At 40.5% G+C, this 15,582-nt stretch overlaps 2 protein-coding genes across 9 annotated transcripts in view; one reads left to right on the top strand and one right to left on the bottom strand.

Annotated features, from left to right (window-relative positions):
- Nucleotides 1-624, top strand: part of COL19A1 (collagen type XIX alpha 1 chain) — a 189,340-nt gene extending 188,716 nt beyond the window's left edge. For all 8 annotated transcript variants that reach the window (XM_065835269.2, XM_071806921.1, XM_065835270.2 and 5 more), the window contains 2 exons: nucleotides 156-233; nucleotides 471-624. In XM_065835269.2, coding sequence (XP_065691341.2) covers nucleotides 156-233; nucleotides 471-607 — 215 coding nt within the window. In that variant the 3' untranslated portion in view covers nucleotides 608-624. The remainder of the gene's footprint in view (nucleotides 1-155; nucleotides 234-470) is intronic.
- A 9,055-nt stretch (nucleotides 625-9,679) lies between these two features.
- Nucleotides 9,680-15,582, bottom strand: part of COL9A1 (collagen type IX alpha 1 chain) — a 66,344-nt gene continuing 60,441 nt past the window's right edge. The window contains exons 36-38 of the mRNA XM_065834174.2: nucleotides 13,878-14,066; nucleotides 11,452-11,529; nucleotides 9,680-10,259 (exon numbers count right to left, since the gene is read on the bottom strand). Of these exons, the coding sequence (XP_065690246.1) occupies nucleotides 10,075-10,259; nucleotides 11,452-11,529; nucleotides 13,878-14,066 (452 nt within the window). The 3' untranslated portion in view covers nucleotides 9,680-10,074. The remainder of the gene's footprint in view (nucleotides 10,260-11,451; nucleotides 11,530-13,877; nucleotides 14,067-15,582) is intronic.

The raw sequence follows: 15,582 nt of genomic DNA, 5'->3' as shown, positions 1-15,582 counted from the left end.
GCCTTCTCAGAAAATAATACAAGTCTCAGGAAAAGAAGTGAGCATGTGTTTTCCCAGTTACATTGGTCTCAATAGTCTCCTGTCAACACAATACAGAGAAGATTGCTCTTTATAATAAGAGGATACTTTTATTTTCATATCTTTATTCTGTGTAGGTTACAGAGGACAGAAAGGAGAAAGAGGTGAGCCTGGAATTGGACTGCCCGGTGACCCTGGACCACCCGGCCCTTCAGGTACACATGTCCAAATTTATTTCTGCTATTGGTATTTATGAACTAACAGGCTTTTCCCCTGCTTCTCATGCCAATTTGATGCCAGTGCCTTTCTTCCTGCGTTTAGTCATAGCATGAGGCCAGGCACACCTGCCTTCTTGCAGATGAGCTGGTATGCAGCTGAGGGTCACTGATGAAACGTGGGGCACTGCACGTGCTCTGGGGAGGACTTAACTAATTCTACCTTTGTTTTACCAGCTCCTGGCCTGCCAGGCCCACCGGGAACGCCAGGCTTACCCGGACCCCAGGGGCCACCAGGACCCGATGGAAGATGCAATCCGGCAGATTGCTATTACCACATATCGCAGACTCGGTCACGCACCAGTGGGAAATAAAAACCCTCTCCCATAGACACAGGTTCACAGTTGCTTTTCACTCCTCTCAATAAGTTAATTTAATCTTTTAAATACTTGGTGCATTTTTTTTTTCCTTGACACTGCGTGGTATCTGGATAATTTATGAGGCACAGAATTGAGCCTTTTTCTATGTTATTTGCAGTGTCATAATTATGAAATGATGACATATTTCCTAGAGTGCATTCCACGTGTTATGTTTCTTGTATTTATTTTGCTTAGAGGAGAAAATAGGCCCAAATAGTTTTCATAAGCTTCTTTCTTCAAACAAATAATATTTTATTATAACTTGAGATAGTATATATGCCTCAGTATGTAAGCTGGCTTTATTTTTCTTGCTGGTGGTGAATTTTAAGTGAGAAAATACAGTTCTGAAGTTTTAAAGCATGCCCATTTGTGGCGAAAGTGGGACCTGAGCTGGAGCACTGGGAACACTGTTCAGACTGAACGTTCACGTCCCTCGAGGAGGCTCCACGCACCATCTGAACCGGGTCTGTGTCATGCACCACAAACTCTACCCACCATTTCAGTCATTTCCTAGATGTTGAAGAAGGAAATGAAGACACGTTTATGATCTCTCTAACCTCAACGTTTAGCTTCAGACTGACTGGAAATTCACCAGGTGTAGCCCTGAGAAACCTTCCTCCTGACTGGATGTTGTCCCGACTGAGGACTTGTACGTTTGTTTCATCATGGTCCAGATATTAAACGGATTAGGGGCTGGTTCCTAGCTGAGAACTGGTACATCTTCTAACCATTATGTGGGCTTACTAAGTGTAGTATCACTGCCTGTAACCAAGCTACTCTGCCATTATGTCTGCTTACAGCAAAGATGACCTCTTGCTTTAGAGCAGAGGTGGTGGGTACACAGCACGACAAAGAAGGAACTTCACAAGCCTCTACTCTCACTGGAGAAGAACGTGGAAAGAGTAGAATGCAAAACTCACAAGTCCTAATACTGGTTGCAAAAAATTATTTGTGTTCAAGAGAAATTTCAGAAAAAAAGGCAAACCCCTGCTTGGAAAGGTGTGCTACAGAGAACACAACTGCATGCAGTCTGCAGGCATTCAGTAAATCCTGCAGGACCAGAAGAACAAAACAGAACAAAGTGTAAATCCTACAGAGCTCCAAGAGTTGAGCAAAATAAAACATGGAGAAAATCTATTGCAGAGGCTGATTCTGAGAAGAAGGGAGGAAGGTTGGCCAAAGTTTCACTTCTAATTATTAGGAAACAGATCATCCTAAAGTAGTCCTAGGGACTTGGCTGCAGTGCAATGGGAAGTGAAGGTGCTATTGAGCGAATATGGACAGCTATAACCTACAACCTCAACATAAACCCGTAGGACAAACGCAGCACTGAGGGCTCTTGCCCCACCATTAGGAAGCCAGTTGTCCTCTCCCATGTCAGGCAGGGAAGTGGTTTTGGTGACTTCATTCTTGAGCAGGACTGAGCTGCCAGGGAAGTGTTCCTGAATTGGAACTGCTGGGTTCCAGAGAAGCTGTTGTGCGACACCAATCTGGCTGACTTCGGGGTTTTGCTTAAAAACAGCAAGGAATGACTAGTAGGAGTCTTTTTTAAAAAGTAATGCATTGGCATTTGTTCTAAATAGAGTTCTTGGCACTTGCCCCTAGACTGGGCAAGATGAATTCAGGTGGTGGAAAGAGTTGATCCAGGTGGCTGGGGAGCACAGACAAGCCTTCTTGCCTCTTTCTGAGAGGGAGAGAGCATAGTTACTTGATGAGATAATCAGTTAGATGTTTGGAGGGAAGAAGGTGCTTGGCACAAGGAAAATGCTAAAGTAAACACAGAGATTGAAGGCTGAGAGTAAACACCTGGGACAGGAGAGGACGGCAGGAAGGAGGACAGCAGAAAACCAGTGGCATACCATGAAACCATCTCCTGAAGGGAATCAGTGAGCTGGGGAACCTCTTGGTGGCTCAGGGTGCTTTGTCTGACCCTTGTAAGGATGGGGACAGACAGTTCACAGCCTACAGGTGAACCACAGTCCTCACACCTCCGTTTCTGCTCGTCACCCACTGTCCCTTGGGAGGCAACAACTGCTCCTTCTCTAGGCCACCATGTCCTCTGCTCTGCAGGCGGTGGGTGCCCGTCCCACCGGGGTGAAGGTACGTTTGGAACAGATGGTCCTGCCTGTGCTTGGCTCAAAACGTGCTGCTCCCATTCCAGACCTCCTGTGCCCATGGAGCACTTCTTGGTTTGCTCCACGGCGTTGGGACACCTTTCCAGATGTGGTCCTCAGAGCGCCACAGTTGTGCAGATGCTGGGAACTGGTGAGGCAGCTTGAACCAGAGCGATTCTCTGTCCTGAGACATCTGCTGCTGTCTGGGCCACGGGTCTGCCAGCCCCAAGAGTGAAGCCAGGGGCCTCGCGCCAATCTAAGTGTGTGTATATATGTATATATCTGTGTACATACACCAGCGAGAGAACGGGCCCCATGTACCGTTTTCCATTCAGTCAAATGAACTGCTGGTCAGGTATCTTGCATGAACATTTTTTCATCATCAGTTTCTTTTTACTTGTCTAGTAATTCCAATATATGTAAAAATCTAAATATTTTTTTACTTCCTAAATTAATTTTAAACTTCATTTTCTGTGATAATATTGAAAAGGGTGCTGTCTTGTAAGGGATATCTGTGTGACTGAGAGGTTTCTGAGCAGCCCCCGTCCCAGAAGGCTGTACATAGACTATTGCGCCGCGTTAGTGGTATGTGTATATTTTGGGACTTTTAGTTGGGTGAAACTCAGCATCTGTTATTTGCCAGATGCAATTCTGTATGTTAATTTACTTGAATTTATTGGAAAGCAGAACACTTTTTATATTTGAAGAAGTTTTATTTTTTCATCTGTTTCCTACAGACGCCTTTTTCTTTTTATAGGCTCAAAGCTAAAGGTCTTTTTAAAGTCTGTTTGAATACTTTCAATTGATTTGCAGGTAACTTTGGTAATTATCTTGTTGCATAGTTTTTATTTTGCAAAAAGCCCACTTTACTTTTTTCACCTGAGAGAACAGGTGGGTTTTTATACAGGCTATCTCGATATCTTTTTAAAGATGCTGCATTCGTCACTGTGGTAGAGCAGAGTGATTCCCAGCTTAATTTGACTTCACGCTGGCTCGCTCCTACTCTGTATTTTTAGAATTGAAAGCAGAATGTAGCTGGGAACATGCTTCTGCATGGTTTTCACATTTGGCCCCTGAAATTTCTCTGCAGTTTCCGACCAGTGTTGTCTTATGTTTCGGGAAGGGGGCCAGGGAGGGCAGCAGGGTGCTAATCTAATTTGCAATTTGCTTTATCAATTTTGTGTCTGTTTTGAGCGGTCTGTGCTGCAGTAAGCATTGCAAGGAACTAAACATGGATTATTGTATTTTCCAGTAGCACAGGATATTTTTCTGATTTGGGAATGTTCAAGTACAACAGGACTTTGAACTATCTTTGACAAAAAGTTTTAAACCTTTCTTGAATTCTAAGCTTTGTTCTACTTCAGGGTCAGGCTATTATATTTCATGGCAAATTGCTTTATCACCTACTTGAGAAACTGCTGGGATTTTCTTCAAGTAGCTATGTACAGAAGTACTCAATTTGCCTAAGGAAAGTAATAAACTTGGGAAGAGGGAAACTTTTCTGAGGCTCCTTTTGTCCACACGGTGGAGTTCAAGGCTCTTTCCAGGACAGAGGGGAAAGCTCAGGCTGAACTGGTGCAGCAGCACAAGACGTGACCCAGTGCTGCACAGACTCAATGCGAGACTCAATGTTTCTTATTTTGTTCTTGAGCCTGACTTTTTCTCTTTTTTTCCCCTAAAATACATTTATTTTTGCATGGTAGTATTTGCAGAAATACTGCCTTTCTTGTATAATTGCTCTTTAGGTAATATTGCTTAGATTTTATTTGTGTTTTGTCTATATTCACGTCATAGAATGTGCAGTGACGGGACATCCCTCTTTCAGGCATCATTTCTGTCCCCGGTGATGCTGTGTCTCTAGGGGAACAGGGAGTCTGCTAAGGTTAAAACTACTACAGCCTACTTCATACAATCAAGTTGCAGGGCAGCCTACTTAGGCATGTTTTAAAAACCAATACTTTTTGTCTTAAACTGGATTTGGTTTCAGTGCTAAAAGAGCACTGTGATATGGAAACAGCACTGATTGTATTATTCAACCTCCCTTTATGTTTTATAATTGTGAATAATTATAGATGTTATATATGCACAGCTTTGTTGAATAAGCATATTCTAGAAATTAATGGATAATCACACAAAACATCTTGGCACTTCTTTTTCACAAGGGTGAAATACTATTTTTCATGTCAGTGTACATTCATTTTTTTCTTCTTTTTCCCTAATGTTTACATAAAAGCCCTGTAAAAACCCCATGGGCTATACTAGCATTTTATAAACTTTATATACTGCCTAAAGCCAGCCCCTAACTATGCATTTAACCAATTCAGCAGAACTGCTGCTCTAACTCGACATGTTCGAACATGAGAAGAATCTCAGGAATCAAAACAATGTTGGGTTTGGAGTTTTTTAAAGGGTGTTTTTTTAGATTCTGGATGTACTGAGTCATCTACATTTTCTTTGAAATCCGTTATGTCCACTGGAACGAGATTGTACTGGCTGGATGTTTAAATACATCTCCATAGCCGTAGGTGGGTGTAGGCCATGGAGAACAAGTTGAACCATGACCTTTCTTTGACTGGCGTTTAAGTGGAAAACTCAAGCTTCCCGATACCTTAAGGAAATGTGGTTTTCAAATATTAATTGCTAACAAACGTTACAGATTCTAGACCAAAAGAAGTGTGTAGCTAAAAAGAATGTAGTCTACGTGTCTTCTAGCAGGTTTATCTCAAAGTCTGCTGTTCTGCAAACACAAATGCATTTAATTATTTACTGAAGTTTCAATGTAAATATATTCTGCCTCCAGTCAATATATCTGAAGGATTTTCAATGGCATACCTTATTTTATTATTTTCTTTCATTTCCTACTGATGTGCAGCTGTCGCTCAACGAATCACATTATGTGCTGACTGGTTGCTTCTTTCCTTCATTATTTTCTTGGTTTGCAACATTTAAGGTTTGGTTCAGTGGAAATGTATCAAGTGGATAGAAAATTGTTGTGGGTTTTTTTTTTCAGTATTATGTGACCGTTTACGTCTGAAACAAGATTCCAGATGGAAATGGAAATACCTCACACCCTTTCTGTCTGTGGCTGCTTTTGGCCACACCAAGGTCAGGCTTGTGCTTCCTACAGGTTGCTAGAACTTAGGGATCCACAGTCTGGAGGACAAAAAAAAACAAAGGTGAAAAACATTAGCCTTACATATATATATATATATGTATGTATAAAATTTATGGAAGTTAATATAATCTCTGAATCAGATGCAGATAGCATTCCTGTCTGAATATTAGATAATTGCTTTTATTCTAGCTATTTTCATTGTTCTCTTGCTGCCTGACTCTCCCAGGAGAAAAAAGAGAACTCCCAGCTCAGTAGCATTTTAAAGGACGCCAGGTAATAATTTGACCACTAACTCGTCTTTCTGTCTTCAAATTTCACAGTGGCTTCAGCAAGCTGGCCTCATTTATTTTCTAAAGCTGCCACAAGTTTACTGGTGCTTTTGAACGCACCCACGGCAAACCAGGCAGAACAGTAAAACGAAAGATTGAGGGAGGGCAATAAAGCTGAAGCTGTAACAAACCAAATGGGAGTTACGTGCCCCACAAAATAAAGACGTTTCTTGTTTACCTGTGATCTGTGGGCAGAGGAGACGCAGCGACTGCATTTTAAGTGTAAAGGAACTAGAAACAACATGGCCAAATAGTGGTGAGCAGGTCAAGCAAACGCATTTCATCCAATTATCTGCACAATTTAAAAACTTTTGCGAAAATGCGGCGTGTGTCTGTACACGGAGCTCAACTGCTGGGCTCTGCTAGGAGGATCCAGCACATTGTCTCTGAAACTAAGGGGCTCGGTTTCTTGTTCTCTCTGTCCTTCACGTAATCTGGAAAGGACCATCTGTTGACACTTTTCCTTTCTGAAGGACAAACAGGACTGGTGTTAGATCTGTGTTTGGCTCTGCGTACGCTCAGATTGTGACAAGGGCATTCAGGGAAGCAAAATCCAGCACAATCCTCCCTAGCTGTGCTCTCTGGCCTCATGCAGGTGCTCCACCTTGTGCTCCAGAGCTCCTGGGGCTAGAGAGAGACTTTGGCCTTCATGAAACACTCACAGGAGGGTTCAGGTAGCAGTTCATGGCTGTGACGGAAAAAATATATATATAAACTCTCTCTGATCTATAGATGGATAACATTTATATATATATATATATAATTACAGTATCCAGCAGCAGTGTTACTAGTACTTATTAGTATCCTGATAGGGAAAGCATCGGAGTCAACATTTTCAAATACCAGACTGGACCATGAAAAATGAGTTATTTTGAGGATAGTTTTTAAATGTTTTTCTCTTGGTTCCCGCCTACACTTAAGTAACTGAGGGGCTAAAATATGTATTTATCACGATGCAATTAAACCTCCAGAATTAGGGGTGGCAACAGAGATCCTCATGGGTAAAAGTGGTTTTCACTGGTCTCTCCATCAAAAAAAATCTCATGGTGTTTTCAGATATTGAACCAAGAAGTCTTGAAAACAAGATTTACTCGAGACTTCACTGAGATTTCAAGGAGCCTCCGCTGCGAATGGGCTGGCAATGGCTTGTGAAACCTCTCAATCTCTTCGCTTTGTGCTTTCTAAATACATTTACTAAAACTCGCAGTGATTTTGTCCGTATCACCATAGTTGATACACCTTCCTTTTAAATTCACCATTCTGTCTTTTATTTTCCAAATCTTAATTTACTTGAATGTGCTGTTAATGAATTTCAGTTCCTGATATTTTTTTGGTACAGAAGTCTGCCATTCTTCAGATAAAATTTTTCTGCTCTTGCACTTCTAAATACTTAGATTAACCAATGTGTTCCATAATGACTTATAATGGGCCTGAAGATTTATCCTTCAGTTCGGTTTTTTTAAGGTAAAACTCACGAGTCAGTTTGAAGGCAGAAAATCTATCACAATCTTAATCTATCTACTTGTCTGGATTCTGCATTGAATGAATGGACCCTCAGTGTGGAATTTGTTTGATTGTAATAATTATTCTTTGGTTTCTACATATGAATGTTTTCTCTGCTACATGAGTTTCTTTCCACTGTGGAATTTTATGCATTTTTCAGACTATATTTTTTAAAGCACTTCACATTTGTATTTAAATGTTGGGGGTTTTTGCTTCTTTTGATTCATTATGTTTATGCATTACATGTGGCAAATAATATTTTCATTCTGTTATTAGTTGTTGCTTTTTTTTTGTTTAACAGATTTACACACTTTATAGTTAAAATAAAAGTTTGCTGGTGAAACTGCAGTTAGTTTGTCATTACCACTAATGGTTTGTTTGTTGTGCTACGGACTTTTGAGGACTATGCCCTAAATCGGTAAAACACTGACCTAATTCTAAAATTTTATGGAACAGCCTTATGTATGAACAAGCCAATGACCTTTTATGCACAAGTCTGGATTTGTATCGTTAGAAAGAAAGTCTTTGAACTCATCTATTCTGATGGTTTCTTGTAGTATTAAAGTACATGTGGGTTATGAGAGAGTTTGGCCAAACAGGAGGTGCAGGAGAACGGTTCTGGCTCAGGCTGTGCCCCGAGGTTCTGGGAAGGACAACACGTTGCTTTTTGCCTATTTTCTCCCCCATCCTTTCCCCGAAATCTCCCCCCGTGCTGCTCTGCGGCACTAAACAGACAGCAGTAGAAACCTGTAGATAAGACTTGTAAAGGTTCAACCTCTCTTATATTTTATCATTTAAAATATTGGGCTGTGCAAGGGACATAAAGAGGTTATGAAAACTACTCCCATTTAACTCATTCTCAAAAATATTTAATAAGTGTGCAAATAATACACTTTCTTTTAGTAGGCAGCTTTATCAGACATTTTTCTCCCAGGTGAGCTCCATTTAGGCATTTTCCGTCAACACGTGAGGTGCCAGAGAAGCGTCTCTTAGATGGGGCTGGAGCATTGGATTTGTTGTGGGGAAGGCTTATCAATTTTTTTTTCAATAATTAATTTATTTTAGAGTATATATTATAGCAGTACCTTTCCCTTTAGTGTTGTCTTATATGGTACACACAAAATGCATAGCACTAATGATCATGTTTCTTTGTATTCTCACATGGAATACAAGTCAAATATTTTGAACATAAACAGACAATTAAGGGCTTGGAAAATCAATGCTCGAAGTGAGTCTGCCAAATCTTGTATTTGAAAATTTGGATGACTACTATCAAAATGAAAGGAAGTATCATAGGATGGTTTCACTGTTGTCTTTGAGAGAGAATACACTTCAGAGAATGTAGAGTCAAAACCACAAGTAGTTTAATTTATACAAACAAAATATCGACATCATTGCACATTTTCCTCTAAAACTGAGTTTATCTAAAAAAGGCAACTTGAGGTGTCTAATGGTGGTCTTCTAGCTGTTCTGTTTATTGGTTTTGAATGTAACCATACATACAAAAACATATAGGGGGTTAAACCATTATTTATTTGGGTTTTTTTGTACAACCACAGATGTTACTTCAAAATCTGTACTCTCTACTGCAAAACTTTTGTATTTCTGAGACTTAAAATTCCCTGGACGGTGGCTTCTAGCCTTTTATTTTTCTTTCACATAGAAGGAGGGAAGCTGGAATGGGCTTCACACAAATTATAAATGCAACACAAATTGGAGTGAAAAACTGACAGGTTATTCCACATCGCTTACTTGTGAGAAGCCAGTGATCTCACCTTTACAGTGATTTACAGCATGAAAAGCATCAGGTTTTCATAAGAACAGCCTCCCACCGCTGCTTCTACAACTGAGTTGAAGAGCTGAGGGAGGCTTAGCAGATCCTGTGACTGGGGATGAAGTGATGCAATCTGCTGGGTGGTGCTCTGGAATTTATTTTACAGATATAAAAGAATAGCTACAACTGACGTAAATAAACTGTTTCTTTTTTATTTGGTGGCTGAAGACACATTATTTCACTGTACATCACACATAGGAATTAAGTAGGGGAGGAGGAGATATCACAGAAACTCTTTATTAAAAAATCATAATAAAAACAGACAAGTGCCTTTTTTTCCCCCCAAAGGGAGAAAGAAACAAGGAGAAGGCATCATCTGTGATTGTCTGTAAGCACCATCGTTCCTGCTTGTGTTGCTAAGTACAGCTTTGGAGAGAATGTACAACTCTGTGTTAAAAATGCCTTACTGAAACCTGGGTCGAAAGGTTTCTCCTTGATTGTGTTTCTCCTTCATTCCTTATTTTTTCTCAGCTGTCTGTGCAGGCAGTAAATTGATGCCGACACTTGGTGGCACTTGTGTTTCTCACTCACGGCCCTTTCATGTTCTTCCCAGCTCGCTCTCCCGCCTGCATTCTGCAGGACGCCGGCTCACAGTACCCGGGGGGGCCAGGAGGGCCAGGAGGACCAGGAACCCCAGGCTGACCGGCCACCCCAGGGAGACCTCTGTCACCATCGCGGCCTTCCCTGCCGTAGCTGGGTTTGCCTGGTTCACCTGGAAAAGAGGATACAGGTCTAAAAATTGGCAGCATGGGACTTGCTTAGTATGTACGTAGATGTAACAAACATCCTGTTGTTAACAGCTGTGTGAAGATGGTTTTATACTGTTCTCAGTGGATTCCCCAGAGGGGTGCTACTTAGAGGGGCAGTTTTCCTCTAACAAACCACCAGGCTGTGTTTATAGATCTACAGCGATGATAGTTGAGGCCCAACCCTCTCCAGTTCCACGGGAGCAGATCTGCTGCTATAAACAGCAGAACTGACGGCAGCACTGCGGACAACCCCGTGGGCGATGCCCATCAAGGTGTAGATACTACTCACTACTTCAGAGTTATGTTAGTGCTCCAGAACAAGACATATCAAGAATTTATTTTTATTCTTCACTCAGATGTGTTGGGTTAGAGCTGTAATAGAGTGGAACTGCTGAGCACTAAAGTAGCTTTTTACTTCTAAATCTTCAATGAAAGGATGAAATATAGTGATTTCAGTAAACCTCTTTCAATGACAAATTTCTAAAGACAGCTCCTAGTTTCCCAGCCATCCTAGGTATATACCCAACTCAATCTTTCTTCCTTTTTACAAAGAGAAAAATTTCAGTAGTTTCTGTCTGTACATATATATCTATAGAGAGAAATGTGCTGTAGAGACATACTGTTGGAATAACATGTTTATTTTCACTCAGTGGCCACTAGAGGCCAGTTGTGCTGTATTTATCAGCAAGAATCTGTCCTGGACCCCGTTACATAACGCTGCAACTAATTACCACAAGAATAAAGGAGAATTGTACTCGGAATATCCTAAAATTATGAAAAGAGACTGCAGTGGCTGCCAGTAAGATATTCTGGGTTTTGTGACTATTTTTGTTTGGTTTATGTTTTATATTTATATATTCATGTAAGAAAGAATCAATTTCATATACTTCTCTGCATGTTATCGCCTTTTTTTTTTTTTTTCAATGTTTTGTATACATGTTTCGTAGTCTTTCTACACTGAAATAAATGGGGTGGTAGCTCTTCCGTAAAAGAGCTTTTAATTCTGATTTGTGACTGTATCATTACCTATGAAGTACTGTTATTGGGAATTTTATTGCTTAATGGACACCTTTTATCTTTTCAAGGCAGCTTGAGATGTCACTTCTAAATAAATTTTACTACATCTCTTCTTTACCCTCACCCTTTTATATTTACCTGGAAGACCTCTTGGTCCAGGGTAACCTTTCGGTCCTCTGCCTGGAAATCCTCTTTCTCCTCTTTCTCCTGGTTCACCTAAAGTAAATAAATGAAACATTAGATATAGCCTCCTTGGAGTATTACTGTCAGTAAGTTCTCTCTCCAAGGAGAAGGGCTAATAAGCAGAGAATTCAGGTGGCTGCATACAGCCTTAGCATCTTTGAATTATATCCTGACACGACCCTCTAAAAGGTTTGGGATTTGTTTGGTTTTTCCCCCCTGCCCCCCATTTGAGTTATTCTCAGAAGTAGACATGTTGGAGGGACAAAAAAAACACCCAAAACACCTAGGGCTGGACAGTAAGTACCACAAGAAAGATGCCATAGCCTATGTATTAATAATGGAAATAAACCAAACTCCCAGAACTGCATAGGATATTTTGGAATACCGACTGAGGGTACTGGCAAATGGCTTTTGCAAGACCATGTGAACTCTGCTAGTAAGAAAAAATTCTCAACTGTGTAAAAGAACACAGGAATCAGTACAAAAGTCCAAGTTTCAACAGGGGATGCACACAGGGTGCTAGAGGAGGAATCTTATCTCAGTGCTTCAGACTGCTGAGTCAGCACGGAGATTCAGCCCATCTTTGTAAACGCAGCTACCAGAAACACCGATGTCAGGCTACCCAGATACACTTCTGCTGGTTCCAGTTACTGAACACTTCAGAATAGTGTTTTCTGTTGGTTACCCCAAACTTCTCCAACTTTTTTCTGATTCTGCCCTCCTTCACTGCCTCAGATTGCTCATTAAAGTCACTACAACCTCCTTTCTTGAGCCAACTCTTGATTCTGCTGGTTTTGATGCCATTAAAATCACTGTACCTTTGTATCTTCTGCTCTGTCTCATGGTAACACATTATTGTGTTTCTCTCTCCTCTTCATCACACCCTTCTAAACCATTCTCAACCTCCTCCTCCTTTTCCCTTCTATCACATGTCCTAGGTACCCTTTTCCTCTGACTTGTATCTCAAGACAGCTCCCCAAATGGATGGGGAAAGTCAGTTCATCTCTGTGTCTGTGACCTCCATGGAACTCTGGTAACTACCAGCATATCAGTGTGAAGAGCTGAGATTTTTTTCAGGTGCTTGCCATGTACCATCAGGATAGCTCATAAGAGCATTCGCCAGTTCTCTTGTGTCTGAAATGGTATTTCAGGGTTTACTGTAAGGTAACTTGGAATTTGATGACAATTATGATAGGAAACAAAGCATTTTTCTTGGGTTTGGGGCTTTGTTTGTTTGTTGTTTGGTTTTTAGGGTTTTTTTGTGTGCTGTAGATTATTTTTTAATATGAACACAGTGCAGCTTGCTGTGTGATGAATCAAATTCAGCATATCAGATCACCTTTGCATCTCCATTTTTTGTGCTTCTGCAGCTACAGATGACATTACATTACATGAAAACAGTGACAGAACTCCAGCAACAATGCTGTTAAGGTTTGCTTTGTATGTCTTCTATTCCTTCTCTCAAAGGCTTTCCCAATTTTACTTTCAAATAAAACCTGAGACAAAAGTTAATGCTCCAATTCAGCAACAGAGCAGCTTTGTGCAGAAATACAGTTTTAAAATAAAACCTTCATTCAAGAAAACAAATTGAAACCACTGCTGAATAGAAACTAACACATGCATAGTGGTCATAAGACTTTGCAAAAAATTTTACTATATAATCCTTTGGAGGTGTATAAACCCTCTGAGTAAGGAACAAAAGAGATTAACTTAAAGTTATTTTGTGAAGTCAATTTTGTCATGGATTTGTTCTTTCAAAAGAATCAATAGATTGTGGTACATGGTTCAACAATGTTAAATGGCTCAAGTATTATACCCAAGTAAGAGGCAGATTGTTTTCATTCACTTGTAATGTGAGAAACTGGACAGACTTAGAAAAGCAGGCTAGAAATGAGCAAATAAATCTGACTCTTTCCATGAGTTTTTGGGACCACAAGTCTTGCAGAAGTGAGTTCCACAACCAGACTGAGTGGAGGACAGGGAGTCACTGCTGGAACTCGTCAGCATATGAAAAACACAAACATCAAAATTGCATGAGAGGGAAAGATTTAATATTAGGAATCTGACTCAATTGCTTGCTTCTAGTTCAAGGCAGGTGCCTGTGCTTACTCACATTGTATAAGTGATTTGATGACAAAAAAGCCACAAATTTATAAACCGATCTTGCTGAGGCCAGGTCAATGTACCCTTTAATTACTGGTGCAGCTGAGGCAACAGTTATGGGAAACAGTTTAGATTCCTAATTCATGATCTTTTTGTACCTTACATGTGTAAAATGTAACAATCTATAATCCAAACAGAAAAAAAACAACAAAAAAATCCACCCACACAAAAAAACCTGGAACAGTCAACAGCTGAAAGCCAGTTACAGAATTTCTTACCTTTAGGGCCTTTCCGACCAATTTCACCAGGGGGACCTTTAAGGCCAGGCAAGCCACGGGGTCCGAGCTGCCCTGGGAAGCCGTTTTCACCAGCAGGTCCTGGAGCACCTGGTGGCCCCGGCCGGCCAGGAAGACCCGGAGCACCAAATTCTGGCCTCTTAAGACTGGCTGCCAGCTGAGCTAGTTGTTCTGCAAGGACCGGGAAGACAGAATTAATCAGTAAGTGGATCCAAATGGAGAGATTCTCACGTTCACAAAAGAAGAACATGTATTCTCTGCTACAGAAACAAAGAGATCACAGTTCAGTGCCTTCCTTATGTAGAATGCTCTTTACAGAGATTGTTACATGTAAGATATTATCATAATATCACTAGAGGGAAACCACACAGGCATGCTGTGATGCTGGTCACTCTGAAGCCTAAAGATTTAATGTTTGCAAGTTGAAATATCTTAAGTGTATATGGTTTATTTAGAAACGTCCTTATAATTTTCTATGTCATTTAAATTCCAAACATCTAATAAGAAAACTTACTCATGCAATTGCTGCCTTTTAAAAGTACAAATTTCTTCTTTATTACTACTTGTTAATTGTTGCTAAGATCCATCATTGCAAGAAAGAACAGCTGAAAAGCATGAGGGCAGGTGTCTACATTGGCCTGCAAAGTGCGTGCAGGCCTTCTTTTTCAGAGGAAAGAAACCCCTCGAATTCGTGCTTGTGAGCTCAAGTTTGATACGTAATAGGAAATTTTATGTTGATCTTTTCTTAAGGTAAATCAGGAGGAGCTTTGCTGTTCATTAGGCATAGGATCAGCTTGCCGTTCCTCTTGGAATGGTCTTAGCTTGCTATTTCCTTTTCCTCATCCACTTTACAGGGCACTGCTCTAGCAGAAGGAAAACAGTCCTCTCTTTGCTTGAAGTTGCTATTTAGACTTCAAATCCATCCTCCAAGCATGTCTTAGAAATAACGTCCTCTGATACAGCCACACGCAACTCCATATGACATTATAAAGTCTGCATGACTTGGCAAGACTAGGCGTTTTGCATCCGTAGCCACGAAAAATTAAGAAGATGGAGGTGGAGCAAAGAATCTGAAATAAAACAGGATCTACAGCTCACAGATACATGGGGAAGACTGGGAATAGCAATCTGCAGGTAAAGCATGCTCAGGAGCTGAGCTTCAGTTACAGTTGTCTTTAAGCTGACAAAGTTCCAGGGACCTGCTTGGACTGATATCTTACTTCTTTTTTTTTGTAGAGGGATGCAATGAAGACAGTCCAGATTTTTCCCATATCCTTCTCTTCACTGCTAATTCTGATGGTTATGAATAAATTCAAGCATCGTATCTGATTTCACTGTAATCCTCCTCAGTTTTACTGTGTCTTTCAAGAGATCACTTTAAAAGGCCTTTTTATCCTATTTATAGAAAGTTTAAAAAAATATACTCTGTTGCACGGTATTAAGAACAGCAGTGACTACTGATAACTTAGATTAAATCACGAGCAGCAATTTCATTCTAGTAAACTCTTAACATTACAAAGGCACCATATCCCTAAGGGCATCTTCAAAAGCAAGAACTGAAAAGTTTCTTTTGTGCTTACAGTGCAGCATAAAGTTTTAAATTCAGGAAATCCCATGTGTGCAACTGTATTAGAAAAGTTTCAGATTTCAGTGTGTCAAGAAGAACTGAGCAAATATAATCAGTGTT

This window comes from Patagioenas fasciata, chromosome 3 (genome assembly GCF_037038585.1).
Source record: "Patagioenas fasciata isolate bPatFas1 chromosome 3, bPatFas1.hap1, whole genome shotgun sequence".
In the NCBI taxonomy this organism is placed as follows: domain Eukaryota; kingdom Metazoa; phylum Chordata; class Aves; order Columbiformes; family Columbidae; genus Patagioenas; species Patagioenas fasciata.
The sequence above is the reverse complement of the archived record's forward strand: the minus strand, read 5'-3'. Positions and strand labels throughout refer to the sequence as shown.